At 38.8% G+C, this 18,897-nt stretch overlaps 1 protein-coding gene across 4 annotated transcripts in view; it reads left to right on the top strand.

Moving 5' to 3' along the window:
• Nucleotides 1-18,897, top strand: part of LOC147157606 (adenylate cyclase type 2-like) — a 45,021-nt gene that overhangs the window by 13,383 nt on the left and 12,741 nt on the right. For all 4 annotated transcript variants that reach the window (XM_086062121.1, XM_086062120.1, XM_086062119.1 and 1 more), the window contains 14 exons: nt 2,604-2,801; nt 5,120-5,281; nt 5,986-6,135; nt 8,676-8,824; nt 9,737-9,848; nt 11,545-11,672; nt 12,084-12,242; nt 12,578-12,710; nt 14,096-14,275; nt 14,353-14,393; nt 14,468-14,548; nt 15,445-15,514; nt 16,567-16,664; nt 18,096-18,180. In XM_086062121.1, coding sequence (XP_085918247.1) covers nt 2,706-2,801; nt 5,120-5,281; nt 5,986-6,135; nt 8,676-8,824; nt 9,737-9,848; nt 11,545-11,672; nt 12,084-12,242; nt 12,578-12,710; nt 14,096-14,275; nt 14,353-14,393; nt 14,468-14,548; nt 15,445-15,514; nt 16,567-16,664; nt 18,096-18,180 — 1,644 coding nt within the window. In that variant the 5' untranslated portion in view covers nt 2,604-2,705. The remainder of the gene's footprint in view (nt 1-2,603; nt 2,802-5,119; nt 5,282-5,985; nt 6,136-8,675; nt 8,825-9,736; nt 9,849-11,544; nt 11,673-12,083; nt 12,243-12,577; nt 12,711-14,095; nt 14,276-14,352; nt 14,394-14,467; nt 14,549-15,444; nt 15,515-16,566; nt 16,665-18,095; nt 18,181-18,897) is intronic.

Genomic DNA, 18,897 nt, shown 5'->3' with positions numbered 1-18,897 from the left:
CGCCGGAGGCGCAGCTGACAACGTCCCCTTGACCAAAAGTTTCTAATTGCGGCCGGCCGTGCGGTGGTGGGAATAAGCAATACATACACTGGTGATTTGAGATTCAAGTGATTGTTATATTTATTTATTTTTAACTTTGACTTGCAAACGGAAATTTGAGACAGTGGCAGATAGTGAACATTTAAAAAAAAAAAAGAAAAAAAAAAGCTTTAAGTTGTTTATGGCCACTCCCAGTTGAGGTTTACTGTCAAACTAAATGGAAGCAGAAGGTATTTCTTCTGTTGTTATCATTATCATCAGTGTTTTTTGTTAGTCATTAACTAATTCACTGCCATAAATTCATAAAAAAAAAAAAAAAGATAAAAAATTTGGGCCGTCAGGTGATTTTTTTTAAAAATTGTAATTAATCGCATGTCTTCACTAGTTAACTCGCGATTAATCACACATTTCATATCGGTTCTAAATGTACAATCAAAAATTCTAGGTTTTCATACTCTTGATAACAAAAGTGGGAAAAAATGTTAAACTAATAGAAATAGTTCAAATTAATTTTTGACGTCAATGGCAGTGAATGAATAAAAAAAAAAGATAACAAATTTGGGCCGTCAGGCGATTATTTTTTTAAAATTGTAATTAATCGCATGACTTCACTAGTTAACTCGCGATTAATCACACATTTCATATCGGTTCTCAATGTACAATCAAAAATTCTAGGTTTTCATACTCTTGTTAACAAAAGTGGGAAAAAAATGTTGAACTAAAATAAATAGTTCAAATGAATTTTTGACGTTTATAGCCGTCAATGGCAGTAAACGAGGTAAGAAGATGGATGGATGGAATTAGCATGTTGGCTTTTGGACCAGGTTGTTTTGATAGCATAATAGCCTAAGCTAACGCTAGCAAATGGCTGAGGATTTTAGAATCCTTTTAAAATGATTATTGTATATAGTTGATGCTAAAAATAAATGTTTACTTTTGTGCTTGTGTACATTTCAGTCTGTTTTTTTTCCCTTTTCGTATAGTACAGTATTTTTTTTTTCACTCAAGCATCTGTACTTCTTCTGAAGCGTGAGTACAATTTTGCCACCTCTGCTGATATACGATTGCTTATTTTAACACAAGGAAGTTAATGAGCGGCGAGAAAATTCTGCTTAGCCAAATGTTTCAAGTGCATTAATTGGATGGTGTGTGCGTGCGTGCTTGCGTGTGTGTTGACAGCGTCAAAAATGCTGACTTTGACCGTGCGAGCGCAGAAGTGATGCTCTAGCACATTCTCCGGGCTCAGACCGTCTGTCTGTCTGCCGATCTGCGCGCAGTCTGTTCGTCTGTTTATGTCATATTGTGCCTCGGTCCCCGCGAGGACCAGCTGCCCTCATTAGCATGCGAAAAGATAGCGAGCTCGTTGCCCGCTGTTAGCTTGACATTAGTTGTCGGTTCTGAAGGGGGAAGAAGTAGCAGTGGGTAGTTTTAATTGCCTTCTATGATAATAATGTAGTAGATAGTCTGTATTAGCTATCCTGATAGTTCATGTACAAAACGTCAATTTTCTCTTCATTTTTTTTAAAGGGAAAAACAGAGGGGGGGGGGGGGTTAAAGCAGGAGTCATCGAAATCTTGTCACCGTAAAAAAAAATCTTCTATCAACCTGTTGAGGTTTACATTTCTTACATACAATAATATATTTAGGGGTGGCAATCTTTGAATGTTTCACGATTCGATTCCGATTTGTGGGTGTGCGATCCGATTCAGAATCGATTTTCGATTGGGAACGATTTTTGATTCAAAATGATTTGATTGACAAAGATTTTTGCTTCACTCTATAGATGTGCAAGGAATTGTAATGATCTACTCCAGTCTGCCTCGCTAATGCTAATTAGCGCGCTACTCGCGGCACTTTGATCACTCAAAAGAACGGCTCCACGCTGCAAAAAAAACAACTTTTATTGTAATAACTTGATCGTGACTTTTTCCTTCTACTCTCTAATGTGGCTACAACTTAACAGTGTATCAGACCGCGTGGAACCACACTGCCCCTAAGTGGCCAAATTGGGTACAACATGAACAGCGCTCCCAATAAAAAGGCACACACAAACAAAGGGGAGACAGTATAAAATAATTGAAATAAAATTGATTTGGGCACCTTTAAAATCGATTCTGAATCGTACTAAATGAGAATCGATTGTTTGCCACACCCCTACATATATTTATAATGTCAAATGATGTACAGTACATGTGAGTAGAAAGCAAAGTGTTGAGAGTCTCTGTCACCGAAATACATGTGTAGTCAGTGAGTTTGGCAATCAATCATTGCCTACAGTCTGTCTAAATATCCACATTTGAACCTGTTTCTTCAATTTGTGGCTTCCTCCTTGGCAACCACACCATGTTTTTGTGGTTCAATAGAATGCAATACATTGCAGTATATTGTATGTGGTTCTTCAAAACCAGATCACAGTCCAGAATTCCGGCTAAAATGTAGCTGATTGCTTCACTCCCCCCCAAAAAAAAGAAGCACATTTTATGTTTTTTTTTTTTTAAACGATATTCTGCCCATTAGCATTATCAATAGCCTTACCTCGCTGCAATTTCGTTCTCTCTTCTCAGAACACCGAGGACCATCTGACCTTTCTGATCACGGTGCCCACGGCCCTTTTCCTCTTCCTGTCCATCTTCATCCTTGTCTGCATCGAGTCGATTTTCAAGCGTATGCTCCGCCTCTTCTCCCTCCTTATATGGGCGTGTCTGGTCACCATGGGTTACCTGTTCATGTTCTCCGGCGGGATCCTCAGTCCCTGGGACCAGGTAAGGTTCAATTTGTATGCATGGCAATACATAAAAGACACAAGAGCGGAGACGGCTCGCGACAAAACTGTCGGCCTCAATCACATAAGCATTATTATGAAGGCTTCTATTAGACACCTGCATTCATACGAGTCATGTTTTTTACACATCGGCCTGACAGTCTGTCTTCGTATGCACGTCCACCACGTTATGTGTGCGCGCCCGCGTGTGTCTAAATAAATTCCACATGTGACAAGTCTTAATTAGGTCTGATGCGAGCAAAGGAGCAGTCAGACACATTCGTCCTCCGCGCCAGACTCCTCCTCGCTCGCTGTCTCGGGAATCCTATTTTCTCCATCTCGCACCTTGTCTCCACATATTCATCAAATCCCGTCCTCTCCCCCACCTGCCGCCAGGCCCCCCCCCCCCCCGCTTTTCTGCCGACTCCCCCACAATTCTATGCTTCTTCCTCCATGACAGGAGATATTTTTATCACCAGCCACCTGTGTGAGCGTCATCAATCTGAATTATTAATCACTCTATAGTATGTCAACATAAATATTGGGACATATTCCCGTGCAGTGAAAACAGCGTTCTCCGAGAAAAAGGAAGGAAAGGGAATGGGGGGGGGGGGGATGTAATAAGAGAAGAAAAGAAAGAAAGAATTGAAATTGCAGCTCTCTCTCTCTCTCTGTGGGTTGCCTGGATGGTGATTACTCGAACCCACGGAGCTAATAACACAAAGGTCTGAAAGAAGAAAACAAAGAAGGCAACATATAGACTTCTTGCTCGCTCGCCCACAATCCATACGTGTGCAAACAGACAAATACGCGGCTGTCAAACAGACTGCGAGAAGAATGCCAGAGTCGCTCGGTCATGTCCGCCGCGTGCAGTACGAGCTCCCGTCCGGCGCCATTAACCTTTTAGTCCCGGCTTTATTCAATTTCTGCGGTGAGAGGGGCCGCTCGGGCACAGATGACTCCACAATGTCGTTGCGCTTACCTGCAAACGTTTACGATACAGCCTCGTTTACAGAAAGCATTTGGGAAGGTTTGTGGTTTTGTATTTTGATCAATAGCGTTACACTTTTTTGGAAATATAATTATTGCAAAAAACAGAATTTATTAAATTTGTAATTTTAAAATAAAAATAAAAAGGAGCAAATATATAAATTGAACTCTAACAACTCAAAATTAGCATTAACTCACTCACTGCCATTGACGGCTATAAACGTACAAAATTCATTTGAACTGTTTCTATGAGTTGAACTTTTTTCCCCACACTTTTGTTAACAAGAGTATGAAAACCTAAAAAATGGTACATTTAGAACAGATATAACATTTGTGATTAATCGTGAGTTAGCTATTGAAGTCAAGAGATTAATTAATATAAAAAAAATTTAATCACCTGCGGCTAAAAAAATATATATAATAATAATAATTTCTTTCCAAAAATTAGGGGCATCAGGCGATTAAAATTTATAATTGTACGATTAATCACAAATGTTATATCTGTTTTAAATGTACAATAAAAAATTCTGGGTTTGCACATTGGAAAAATGTTAAACGAATAGAAATAGTTCAAATGAATTTTTGACGTCTAAAGCCGTCATTGGCAGTGAATGAGTTAATAATATTTTCCTTTTTTTTCTTTTTTTTTTTACAATTAGGCTGATTTTGTAATTGTGGAGTGTATGGATTTGAAATTGTAATTGAATTTCGATTTAATTGCACAGCCCTACCTACCATCCACAGTGATGAGAAAAGGTAAGAGAGCGGCATTTTCTGGAACCTTGGCGCTGGCTTCTGTGATCAGAGGAGCTGACATGGGAGTGGGAGGTAATCAAGGTGGAGATGAAATGTTACCTAGCTGGCTTTCGGAGAAGGGCGGGGAGTGACGTTCCTGAAAATTGGACCGCCTATGTCAATTCCACCAAAATGACTGGACACACTCTCCATCTTGGTTCCCACGGCAACAAAAAAAGCCTATATAAAACACCGACAACAATGTCTCGGTTGCACATGCACACCCAGATGGCTCGCGCCAAATAGCTGTCACGCTCGGCAGACGTTTGGAAGACGACAGACAGACAGGCAAGGCGGGAAGGGTCGGAGGTCATCTGGTTGAAATGATGACGGTCACCATCACAACAGGAAAGGGTGGGCTGAGCGCAGAGGAAGTCCACAAGGACACAAGTCACACTTTGATGAGAGCTACCGTTCATAGGTTATATGTGCGATAACTGGCCACTGCATTAGGTACACGTCCACAATATGATAAGATCCACGGAGCAGAACTCCGTATTTAATGTTCCCGAGTTATTCGTTTCCTCTTTTCAGGTCTCCTTCTTCTTGTTCATCGTGTTTGTCGTGTACACCATGCTGCCTTTCTCAATGAGGGGAGCCATCATGGCCAGCGCGGTCACCTGTTTGTCACACACCGTCACCCTCAGCGTCTGCTTGGCGTCCGTCGCCAACGACTTGGAAGCTCTCGTATGGCAGGTGAGACTTCAAATCGACAGGATGCAAATATCGATTTTTTTTTTTTTTTTTTCACAGATGAATAGTATCTCAATTCATTTCAGTGGTGAAAGTTGATCTGATATGCGGGTAAAATGAGTTAGCTCGGTCATGAAAGAAATTCAACGCAAAGTCAATGTACCATTGTACTTAACAAAGTAAAGTCTAAAAATAGTATAGCTTTGGGGTACTTAGTGTGTCTGGAACGAAAACTAATTATGGTGAATTATGTCCACTTATCCAAATCAAACTTTTTTTTTTGAGACGAGAGAGCACAAGGGTAAATGCTGTGATTGTCTCCATAAATACACTTAAATGCCATATAAAGCCCAGAGATGGAGGAAAATGTCACGGATGGCCAGACTTTCGCAAAGTGATGCTGAAAACACGCGCGCACGCGCACGCACGCACGCATACGCGCACACAACAAAACGTGTCCAAAGAAAGCTCGCTGCCCTTGGCTCGAGGACCAAAGGACCAACCTATTGATATGCAAGGCCACAGTTTAAAAGAGCCTGAGGTTGACACAGTGGTGGGAAAAGTGCGGTTGAAGTGTGCGCTCTTATCGGGTTTTCCAAGGTAACCGTGTAGGCGGGCATGGCGGGTGGGAGATAGCGAGGGAAACATGCGTCACCTCCCCGGGCGCGTTTTGAAATGCTGTGTTCGGTTCTTTTATGTGCGCGCAGATCCTGGCCAACGTGATCATCTTCACCTGCGGGAACTTAGCGGGGGCGTACCACAAGCACCTGATGGACCTGGCACTCAAGCAGACCTACCAAGACACCTGTAACTGTATCAAGTCGCCCATCAAGCTGGAGTTTGAGAAGCACCAGCAGGTACGAACACACAACGGGTGGATTAGTGACAAGACGATACATTTGCAAGGGCGGTGGCCTAAGAAGCTGTAAATGACAAAGTGAAAAACATGTCCATTTAAAAAAAAAAAAATTGGGGGGGGGGGGTAATTTTCTTATCGCAGAGTGATCTGAAATCCCTTAACAAAAATTAGCACAACATTTTTGCAGCTCATTTGGAGTAGCAGCCACATTTCAGAGTGTCATTCAAGCGGACAAAATTAGCTGCAACAATTAATTTTACGGGCCAATTTTCACCCCCTGGTGGGCCGGTTCTGTCAAACCCGAGGTGAATTCACTCATTTGATTCTAATGTTTTATACATGATTGAAGATCATTTTTAGTTTTGGCGGCGTGGCTAAAACAGTGTCATGTGATTCAGCTGCATGGCCACTAGTGTGCCTCGTCGTCCGCCGTGAGTGTGCACGTCATGCAGTGAAAGGCAGAAAAGTGTGGAGGGTGGTTTTTATTTTGTATCTTTTATTTTTGTCCCCACTTGACATAGCATGTGGACTGGGGTGTCATGCTGGTGTGGCAGCTTTAGAGTGCCTCGTTGTCCACAGTGCAAAGTCAGGCATGACAGCCAGTGTGTTGACAAGGGGCTTCACGCTACTATAGAAAATGGATGGATGGAAATTGTGTATTTTTTGTATCTTTATTATACACATTTTATAAGAGCCAAACATAAAATTTGAACCTCTTCTACTTCTTTTCCAAAGCATTTCTCAGCTCAGTTTGTCAGATTCAGATTGAGAAAACTATTCAGTCCCACAGTGCAATTAACTTTTGTTAAGGTTAGTTTTGTTATTTTGCAATATGGAAAGAGGCATTATTCAGTGACATTTGCTTGACATTAAAATCTTGACATTCACCATTCGTTTGAGCCTGAGAAATGGCACCTACAGCTCAAATTAATAATTGAGAGTTCACTCAGTTGGGACTAGCTACGACTGACTCGCCGTCCATTTTCCTCAGAAGGGTCATTGAGCTGGGGCATATCCCAGAGGCAGACAATTGTAGAGCAATACATATTTTCTTTAAAATATTAATATTTACGTTTGTGCATGTTTATATACCGTATCTATAGACATGACGCTCTATGAATGTTACAAGCCATTGAAAGCCTTGAAAAAAAAATGCCATATTTAAATACGTCATCTGCACAAATTCCAGTGTAAAAAAGCAAAAGGCCGCGCCGTCCCATTCATTACCGACCACTGACTAAACATCACTTTAGTCCATTTATCAAACATGCTCGTAATAAAAGTGGAGTGAAGTGAAGTGGGTGGTAAAGTTGTCTATTTTTGGTGCAGCCCAGCACCCCGCAACCTCTCAATCTTGTTAATTTTCCGCTGTGTTTTAGGAAATGAGTCCGTGCTGTGAGTGAACAGTGTAATGACCCTCTGTGCTCTGAGCTGCATTTATGAGTCACACCCCCTCAGGCGGCTGCTTGGTCTCTGTGACATGCACATACACCTACACGCACACGCACGCACTTTTAAAACATCAGCCTGGAACACCTAATGGGCATTCTACTAAATGAAAGCCCCCCCCCCCCCAAAAAAACCAAGAAGAAGAAAAAAAAACACTTTTAGTGGTAGTGCCCCCCCCCCCCCCCAAAAAAAAAAAAACCTGTGAAGGGTCATGTGGCAGGCTTTTATATTTTTTTGTGAAAATTAGCAGCATAGTGTGCTAGTGGTTAGTTTGTCTGCAAGGTTGTGATGTTCCAGGTTCAAATCTTGGAATGCTTTTGGAATGTGAGTATAAAGGGTTGTTTAAATCAGGGATGAGCAACCAAAATTCTGCTCATTGCAAGTCTTGCAAAACATTATTAGGCCAGTATAAAACCTGGCGTAAGTGCAACTAAGCCATGTCTGTCATCTAGTGGTGAATGCTGATATTACAACTTAAAACTACAGTTGACACATATTAGCAAATTTTTTTCAATATCTTTCTTTATATTTTTTTCCACGATTTTTTTCCCCGTTTACCATGTTTTTCATAATAATAATTATATATATGTCAAGCATTACAACTTAAAACTACAGTTGACGCATATTAGCATATTAGCAATTTTTTTTCAATATCTTTCTTTATATATTTTTTTCCTAGATTTTTTCCCCATTTACCATGTTTTTCATAATAATAATAATAATTATATATATATGTCAAGCATTACAACTTAAAACTACAGTTGACGCATATTAGCATATTAGCAATTTTTTTTCAATATCTTTCTTTATATTTTTTTTTCCTAGATTTTTTTTTTCCCCATTTACCATGTTTTTCATAATAATAATAATAATTATACATATGTCAAGCATTACAACTTAAAATGACAGTTGACGCACATTAGCATGTTAGCAATTTTTTTTCAATATCTTTCTTTATATATTTTTTTCCTAGATTTTTTCCCCATTTACCATGTTTTTTATAATAATAATAATAATAATTATATATATGTCAAGCATGACTACAAGCGCGCCCTCGTATAATTTTCCACCCGTCCTCTCCCTCCATAGGAGCGTTTGCTCTTGTCCCTGTTGCCGTCTCACATCGCCAGAGTGATGAAAGCCGAGATCATCCAGCGGCTTCAGGGTCCAAAGTTTGGCCGCACGGAGAGCGGCAACAATTTCCACAACCTGTACGTGCAGCGGCACACCAACGTCAGGTGACTTTTTCCCCCTCATCTCTCCTCTCTGCTCTTTATTGCTACTAGAACTTTATGTCCCCCCCACCCCCCACCCCCCAACTCGCTCTTCATCATCCGCCTTCTTTTGTACTCCAACTCGCATCCTCTCATCTTCGATCATCTGCTTTTATTTCCTCACCGCCGCCGTCATCTCTCTTCATCCAATCTTCTTATTCCTATTGTTGCCATGGACAATATCAAATAAGAGTTAATCCGCCTTCATTGTACGCCGAGGTCACTTTGTTATCCCGCTGCCCTTTTTTTTTTATGTATGAAACCAAGGCGAGCGAGCACAATCATTTCGGCTTACCGTGAGAGGCTCTCCAAGGAATGTCCTCTGGAAACCCGATTTCCTGAACAAGGGAACAATATGACAATGTCCTTAAGAGGTCCTCAAGCTGTGTGCGTGCGTGTGTGTGCGCGCGCGCGCGTGAGTGTTTGCACTTTGAAAATAATCACACGTGCACAACTCAGCCCAACTTTCTTTTTATAGCACTTGAACAACTGCAGCTGAAACGTAAAATATGCTTCTCATAATAATAATACAATCGTAAATATAAGGTGTAGCATTTTGTTTCCTTCTTGTCGCATGAGGCTGTTTATCGCAGGTTCAAGAACCACCTGCCATGCAGTAGGTGAAAATTCATCATACAGCTAGACCATGTAAAACCATTTTTTTAAATAGTTGCATCCCTCCCACAGTTCCCCAAAATAAGAGGTTAAGTGTGCTTGCTTCAAGCTGTTTGTCACTTCCACTTCAAGTTTGATGCAAAGCGGACGCATTTCAAAGCTCAACCAAACCATGTAATTCCATTTGCTAACTAAACGCTAACAAATCATGCAAATAGACTGCAATGTGTGAAGATTGCCGTTTGTTGCTGATTCCCGCAGTATTCTTTACGCTGACATCGTGGGCTTCACCAGGCTGGCCAGCGATTGCGCACCAGGGGAGCTCGTGCACATGCTCAATGAACTTTTCGGAAAGTTTGACCAGATTGCAAAGGTGAGTCCAAATGGATTGATGACCGTAGTGTTTTACTTCATCAATCTCATCTCTTTCACCTCATCAGTTTTTACTAGAGTTAGTTGTGTTATATGCAAGGTCAGAAACCATTTTAACTCATTCACTTCACTCCCAGCCATTTTCACTGAAGCAACCCCCTTCGCTCCCGGCTGTTTTACTGGATTTTGACTCATTTTGCAAGTCCCACAGAATATTGTGTTCTATTGCTATAAAAACATGGAGGCTACCAAAAGAAAGATTAGAGTCTCTTCTTTCATCAGGACACAAAAAAAAGTATATTTGTATCTGTTTACGTTTTAATAGCATTAGCATATAGCTAAGTTTCATCATTATTCACATTCCTGTTGAAAACACTGGCAAAAAGAGCTTGTTGCAACATGGCCCTGGCTGATCTCTTATACTCTGCTGCCACCTGCTGGCCGTTTTTTTGTGTATGTAATAACTACCATTGCTTTAAGCCACCTCTTCATGTCAGAAGCTGCATCAAAACCTTCTAAATACGTTTTTGGCAGTGATGAACAAGTATTAAAAAACGTATTTACACGTTTTTGGGGTTTGAATGAGTTAATCATGAAAAATCTTATTCAAGTTTCATCTATTGCAACAACAGAGTAAGATTTATTTATTTTTTACAGGTGACAAAATGTTAAGTGTTGAAAAAAAAATTATCTTAAAAGATCCCCAAGGCGTGAAATAATGGCTCTTTCTCATTTGGATCTCCGTTGAGAACAATCTGCTCAATTCTAAATAACAAGGAGAGAGTCCGTCTTGCTCTGTCCATCAAATGAAGGTCAATCAATACATCGTTCTCCCTGTCCTGCGGCCACTCGCCGGCCCTCCAAGACACGTGGGCTGATGGCTGTCGGCAGCAAGAGCTTATCCGGCGCTTCTGAGCTCTTGAGCCCGCCGGCGGACCGAGCCGCTGTTGTGTAAGAGCGGTCCAGCCATGCCACCAGCTGCTCCGCATCCCACACGTAGAATGGAGACTCATGTTATGCGAGTGGGTGCGTGATGTTGGCCTTGACGGATGTGCTTCGAGTCGCAAAAGTGTCAAATATACTAAGATGTCTTTATTTTTGTAGAACTCATTTGGATTTGTTTGTTTGCAAACATTTATTTAGGTACAAACTTTATTTTTAACACTGCCATATAAACGTCAAAAATTCATTTGAACTATTTCTATTAGTTGAATATTTTTTTCCCATTTTTGTTAACAAGAGTATGAAAACCTAGACATTTTTTTTAAATAATCTTTTTTTTTAAGAAAACATTATTAAAAATGAGGGGCGTCAGGCGATTACAATTTTTTTTCCAATCACGATTAATCACAAATTTTATATCTGTTCTAAATGTACATATTTTTTTCTAGGTTTTCATACTCTTGTTAACAAAAATAATTAAATTCATTAAAAAAAAAATTGGGGCAGGAGGCGATTTTTTTTATTTTTTAAATTAATTAATTGCATGACTTCAATAGTTAACTCACGATTAATCACAAACTCTATATGTTATAAATGTAATAAAAAAATTCTAGGTTTTCATACTCTTGTGAACAAAAGTGGGATCAAAATGTTCAACTAATAGAAATAGTTCAAATGAATTTTTGACGTCTATAGCCGTCAATGGCAGTGAATGAGTTAAGTAATTTCTCCTACGTTCTCTTTCTTTCCGATAGGAAAACGAGTGCATGCGAATCAAGATCCTGGGGGACTGTTATTATTGCGTGTCCGGTCTGCCGGAATCTCTGCCTCACCACGCCAGGAACTGTGTGAAGATGGGCTTGGATATGTGTGAGGCCATCAAGTAAAATACCAAATCTCTCTCGCTGTTTGCTTCTCTCGCTTTTCCCTCCTCACACACACACGCGCACATGCCCGTCAAAGCAGGAAGAAAGCCAGAGTTGTTTTTTTTAGCTCTGTTTGAACCTTTAAGTAAACAAAATGTGAATGCATTATGATAAGCCTCGGCAAATCTTAATTACTTCCAACAAATGAAGAAAAAATAATTTGTGGCATAATCAATCTGATAATGGAAATGACGTCGCTTGATAAAATGAACAGCTTATTTTTATTATTTTTTTGTAAGAAGTTGTTGGTCACTCCGTCCACTGGCGCAAAAGTGACAAAACACTCTTCACTGAACCTCAACATGCATGTTTTTGCTCGGTGGGAGAACTGCCCCCTTTCAAATTTAACCTGTCACGTCCGCCCTCAGGAAGGTTCGAGACGCCACCAGGGTCGACATCAACATGCGCGTCGGCGTACACTCCGGGAACGTCCTGTGCGGCGTGATCGGCCTCCGCAAGTGGCAGTACGACGTGTGGTCACATGACGTGACGCTGGCCAATCACATGGAGGCGGGAGGCGTGCCGGGGTATGACACATGCACAGTCAAGTCGTAACGTAGGCGTGCTGAAATCATGGAATATGAAATGCATGCATTTTGACAATGCGAGGGTGAATTCAGCTTTTTTTTTTTTTAAATGGAGCTAAGATTCTGCAATTCAATTATTGTGGATTGTCTCACCAGGCAACAAATGTTTTGTTCCCTGTGGTGCCTGAAAAATAACACTGCTGTCATCATCCATTTCTTTTCTTCTTTTTTTTTAAGGGAAATATTGACTTTTTACGGGTAGTTACAAAAGCTAGAAATTCCGCTTGAAGTTGCCGCTCTGGAGAGAGGGCCAAATGTGAGCTTATATTCTACAGGAGGGTTCACATCTCGTCGGTGACTCTGGACTACCTGAAGGGCTCCTATAAGGTGGAGCCGGGAGATGGACAGATTCGGGACTCTTACCTGAAAGAACACAGGGTGGTCACCTTCCTGGTCATCAACCCCAAGGTGGGAGAACGGGGGGAAAGTCTTGGATTGGGGTTCCACATTTGACATTGTCTTTTTTGACTGGATAAATGCTGTATATATGCACACTACTATTATGATTAAAAACATTGTTGTATTTACCGTGTACTCTAACATTCAAAGATTTGAGACACTTTTAGAAATGAAAGGAAAGCGTAGGATTTTTTTTTTTTCTACTCTGCATTTCCGATGAATTTTAGATTGCCCTTCTATTGGGGAGTGGGTCAAAATATGTGGAAGGACGCCCTCATAACATTAAATGTAGAAAGAAAACATAACAGGTGCTCTTAATTTTTTTTGATAAAAAGCGTAGTGATTAACTCATTCACTGCCATTGACGGCTATAGACGTCATAAATTAATTTTAAATATTTCTATTAGTTTAACACTTTTTCCACTTTTGTTAACAAGAGTATGAAAACCTAGAAAAAAATGTTTTTGTACATTTTGTCATGCGATTAATTACGAGTAAAAATTGTAATCACCTGACACCCCTCATTTTTTAATAATCTTTTCTTCTTCTTTTTTAATTAATAAAATAATTGTAATTATTTTTTTCCAATTTTTAATAAGCTTTTTTTTTTAAGAAAAGATTATTAAAAATTAGGGGCGTCAGGCGATTAGCATTTTTAATCGCATGACTTCACTAGTTAATTCACGATTAATCACAAATTGTATATCTGTTCTAAATGTACAATAGTTTTGTTCTAGGTTTTCATACTCCTGTTAACAAAAGTGGAAAAAAATGTTAAACTAATAGAAATAGTTTAAATGAATTTTTGACGTCTATAGCCGTCAATGGGAGTGAATGAGTTAATAAAAAAATTTATATTCATGGACTGGATGCGCATAAAAGTAGCATTGAGCTGTTAAAATGATTATTTCTTCTGATTCCCTGACCAAGCATGACACGACATCCACTTTTCACCCTCTGCATTCACATTGATGAGCTTTTTAATATCCTGTCAGATATTAGAAAAAGTCGGCAGGACTTTGATGACATTTTCAAGAAGCTCTGAATGGATAAGGCCATATAGAGGCCACCGGCTGACGGCATGCGTCGTCTCCGCAGTCATTGTTATTGAATGTCACTGCCAGTGCACCCGCGGTGGCATTAACGCAACCATTAAGGACTGTGTCGCTTTCAATTCCTACAGGGATCGGGTTTTAGTCGGCCTGTTACACCCCCCCCATTTAACTTCAGTCAATGAAAATCACTGGGGACCCATCCAGCAAATGCTCACAAGTATATATTTAGATATAGTCCTTCCAAACTGAAGGAAAAGAAAAGAGCGTCGGGATAAAAGAAGAAAATTACTTATTTTCAACATTTACCAAATGCATATGTCTCTTTTTTTTGGGCGTTAGACCGACAAGCACAGCCCTTTGCTGGGCTTGCGCTCTCGCCCGTCTTTGGACGATGGCGGCAAGATGCGGGCGTCCGTCCGCATGACGCGCTACCTGGAGTCGTGGGGCGCCGCCAAGCCCTTCGCCAACCTCCACCACCGTGACAGCATGAGCACGGACAACGGCAAGATCAACACCACGGTCAGCGCGGTCATACTTTGGCGAAGCTTAATCGTGGAAAGCTGTTATTCTTGTCAAAGTGTTATTCTTGTTGCTAGGACGTTCCAATGGGGCAGTACCACTTTCAGCGACGGGACAGGTGAGCCGTGATCGTCTTTTGGGGGTTCTTTTTTTTTTTTCACTTTTGATGTTTAATTTAATCTACTCAATAAGGTCCAAGTCGCAGAGGAGGAGGTTTGAGGAAGAACTCAACGAGCGAATGATTCGCACCATCGACGGCATCAACTCTCAGAAGTAAGCAAGAGTCGAATCTCTGCAATCGAGCGTCATTTGTCATGCAGGTTTTTCCACACATGGAAACTGTTTTATATATAATCATAACATGCGTCCTTTAAAGTTGTGTTTCTTAACTAATGAACTCATTCACTGCTATTGACGGTTATAAACGTCAAAATTCATTTGAACTATTTTGATTAGTTTAACTTTTTTTTTCACTTTTGTTAAAAAAAACTAGATTTTTTTTATTGTACATTTAAACAGATATAAAATTTGGGATTAATTGTGAGTTAACTAGTGAAATCATGCAATTATTTACAATTACAAATTTTAATTGCTTGACGCCCCTAATTTTTAATAATCTTTTCTATAAAAAAAGTGAATATTTAAAAAATATTTATATATTTTCTATTTAACAAAATATTTTAATTATTTTTTCAAATCTGTAATCTTTTCTTTCAAAAAAAATTTTTTTATGTTCTTCTTTTATATAATTGTAATTATTCTTATTTTTTTTTTAAAAAATTAAATTTTTAAAATTATTTTTTAAATTTGTATTCATCTTTTCTTTAAAAAATATTTTTTATTATTATTTTTAAATTTTCAATAATCTTTTCTATTTAAAAAAAAATTATACGTTTTTTATTTTATTTTTATCTTTTCTTTAAAATTTAAATAAAAAATTAGGGCCGTCCGGCGATTAAAATTTTTAATCATAATTAATCGGATGACTTCTCTAGTTAATATGATATCTGTTTTAAATGTACAATAAAACATTTTTTTCTAGGTTTTCATACTTTTGTTAACAAAAGTGGGGGGAAAAATGTTAAACTTATAGAAATAAAGTGAATTTTTGTCATCTATAGACGTCAATGGCAGTAAATGAGTTAATAAATACTTTGTCTGCTCTTCAGACAGTGGCTGAAGTCAGAGGACATCCAGAGGATCTCGTTGTTCTTTCACAACAAAGCCCTGGAGGCAGAGGTGAACCCAATGCATACAAAACACCACCAGCCACCCTTGTTCTCAGTCAATCAATTGCTATGCATTGTTGCTTGGGTAACGGAGGTCATTAAAGAGCTGCCAGCAACATGCTCTTTTCCCATACTCGCCTCATCTTGTATGCTCTTTCTTTCGGAAATCAGGATGGCTAACTAATGCAACAGCTGTGCAGCCAATTAAAATAAAAACAACAAATTGATGCTGAATATTTTTTAGAGGGATGCAGCAGATGTGCCCAGATGTAATTAAATGTTTTTTTGGGGTTTAGGGCTCTCAAGCGGTGTGATTCACGGCACCTCAATTCCGTTTTTTAATGATGACTCCAACTGGTTTTCCACATGAAAAAAAAATAAATGCAGATTTGGATTCTTTTTTCTTTTTTTTAGCTTCTTGAGTGTTATTGTTCAAATGACATGTAAAAAATAAACATTAAAAAAAATAATTCTAAATAGGATTTTTTTTGGTGTGTGTCTTGACTATTATTGATCAAATTATGTGTAAATGACCCCGGCATTAAATAATAATAATAATAATAAATTCAAAATTTGATTTAAAAAAAAAATGTGTTTGTGTCTTGACCATTATTGATCAAATTATATGTAAATGACCCCAACATTTAAAAACAAAAATCTAAATTGGATTTTTTTTTGTGTGTGTCTTGACCATTATTGATCAAATTATATGTAAATGACCCCGGCTTAATTTGGGGGGAGGGGGGGTTGTCTTGATTGTTATAGATCAAGTTATATACAGTATGTGAGTTGTGACCCATATACAGTACAATGTAAATTTGTTTCCCCCAAAACATGTAAGGGCTGGAACAGATTATTAGCATTTCAATATATTTCAATGGGAGAAATTGATTTGATATACATGGTAAACCAACTAATATGGTCGTATATTGTTGTTGGACAAGGCAATAAAAGACAGTTTGACACCACAATCAGGCAGCATACATAAATGACCGTAACAGTATTTTTATTCCGAATCCCGCTTCTGTCATGAATTAACAACATGGTCTCGTCTCTCAACAGTACCGATCCACAACCTTACCTGCGTTCAAGTACTACATCACATGCGCCTGCCTCATATTCGCCTGCATATTCATCGTGCAAGTCCTCGTCTTGCCCAAGTGAGTTCACCCCTCCCGATCGCCTCGCTGGAGACGTCACGACGCTGTCGCCGAAGCTCCAGCTGGGCGGGCAGATTGATGTTGCAAAAGCTATTTGACGCCAGGCGACTCATTAAAGTAGCCCGGGGAGGGGCGGGGCGGGGATCGGTGGGCAGGATGTTAAAATACAGACGGGGATGAAATGACGGCGTGCTGCTGGTGATTATGGATCAGGTAAATCAAAGTGTGGCGGCGAGGAGAGCGAGTCGTGCTAATTTACTGCCTGGGCGGGGTCAACGGGGTTCTTCGGCGTCTGAAAGGCGATTGATTTTCTAATTTGGCCCTCTCGTTTTTGGAACCTTTGGACTGATTGTGGCAGGGCCGCGCCATGACATCATCCACTTTATGATGGTCTTGCTTAAATCAGACTCACTGATGCGTTCAAGTAACTCTATTATAAAAAAGACGTAGAGCCTGAGTACAATCTGATAAACGCTTACCTCTGATAAATGGATTGTTGGGCGGAATACATTAGAAATCTTCATTACATTTATAGGTTGCCGTCTGTACTAGTACACTCTCGAACCTCACTCGTAGAACAATTCAGCACAGTAGTACAACAATAGGGTGCACTAGTTGAATAAGAGTGTTAGTAACATTTTTGCCCCCATTTCTGCCTTCGACTAAATGTATGACATGGCACACTAATGGCACAAATTTGGAATACTAGTAGATTAAATCATTCACTGCCATTGACGGCTATAAACGTCAAAAATTCATTTGAACTATTTCTATTAGTTTAACATTTTTCTCCCACTTTTGTTAACAAGAGTATGAAAACTTAAAAGTTTGTACATTTAGAACAGATATAAAATTTGTGATTAATCGTGAGTTAACTATTGAAGTCACGCGATTAATTACAATTAAAAAATGTAATCTCCTGACGAGATGATTATTAAAAATATGGGGCATCAGGCGATTCAAATTTTTAATCGTAATTAATCGCGTGACTTCAATAGTTAACTCACAATTAATCACAAATTTGATATCTGTTATAAATGTACAATTTAAAAAAATCTAGGTTTTCATACCCTTGTTGACAAAAGTAGAAAAAAAATATGTTAAACTAATAGAAATGGTTAAAATGATTTTTTTGACGATTATAACCGTCAATGGCAGTGAATGAGTTAACTACATGCTACTAGTAAGACAAAAGTGTGCACTAGACATCTGTGCTACGAGCACTATGAGCCAGTCCCTCTAGTGGCCATTTTATGATTCGCAACTCAAATTTTGAAATTTAGAAGAAATTAAATTTTAAGGTCATGCATTTTAAGGAAAAAAGGAAAAATGCTATGTCAGTCTTCCTTTAATTCACTTTAAATGGACCTCAAGCGGGATATCACGGATAAGGACTAAATGCTCAACGGCTTTTCTGTGTATTTGTTATAGAACTGCAGTGTTGGGGATTTCCTTCGGCCTGGCCTTCTTGCTGTTGGCACTGATCCTGGGTCTTTGCTTTGCCGGTCACGTCCTGGTGGGTATGCATGCACTTCTCACTGGACAGACGCAAAGTATTGGTGTGCTTTCACTTTTCCAAATTTGGTGTTATTCCAAAATACGTTGAACAATTTTTTTTAATCTACTCCCATAATGACAATAGGACAACTTTTTTTTTTAAAGAAATGACATGTATTTAACTCATTCACTGCCATTGACAGCTAAAGACTTTACAACATTCATTTTAACTATTTCTATTAGTTTAACTTTTTTTCCCCATTTTTGTCAACAAGAATATGAAAATCTAGAAAAAATGTACATTTAGAACAGATATAAAAAATTTGATTAATCGTGAGTTAACTAGTAAAGTCATGCGATTAATTACGATTACAAATTGTAATCGCCTGATGCCTGCCCCTGATTTCTAATCTTTTCTTTTAAACAAACAGTTTTTTTTTTTTTAAATCATCTTTTTTTTAAAGACAAGATTATCAAAAATTAGGGGCACCAGGCGATTACAATTTTGAATCGTAATTAATCGTATGACTTCACTAGTTAACTCACGATAAATCACAAATTGTATATATGTTCTAATACAATAAAACAATTCTGTTTTCATACTCTTAACAAAAGTGGGAAAAATGTCAAACTAATAAAAATTGTTCCAATAAATTTTCCCTGTTTTATAACAAAAAATAAAGTTTTTTTTAAAAATGTTCCCCCGTTTTTCAGAATAAATTAGTTTCAGCCTGTT

Source organism: Leptonotus elevatus, chromosome 19 (assembly GCF_054856555.1).
Source record: "Leptonotus elevatus isolate MCC_2025b chromosome 19, RoL_Lele_1.0, whole genome shotgun sequence".
In the NCBI taxonomy this organism is placed as follows: domain Eukaryota; kingdom Metazoa; phylum Chordata; class Actinopteri; order Syngnathiformes; family Syngnathidae; genus Leptonotus; species Leptonotus elevatus.
Note: the sequence above shows the minus strand (reverse complement) of the source record. Positions and strands in the feature narration are given on the sequence as shown.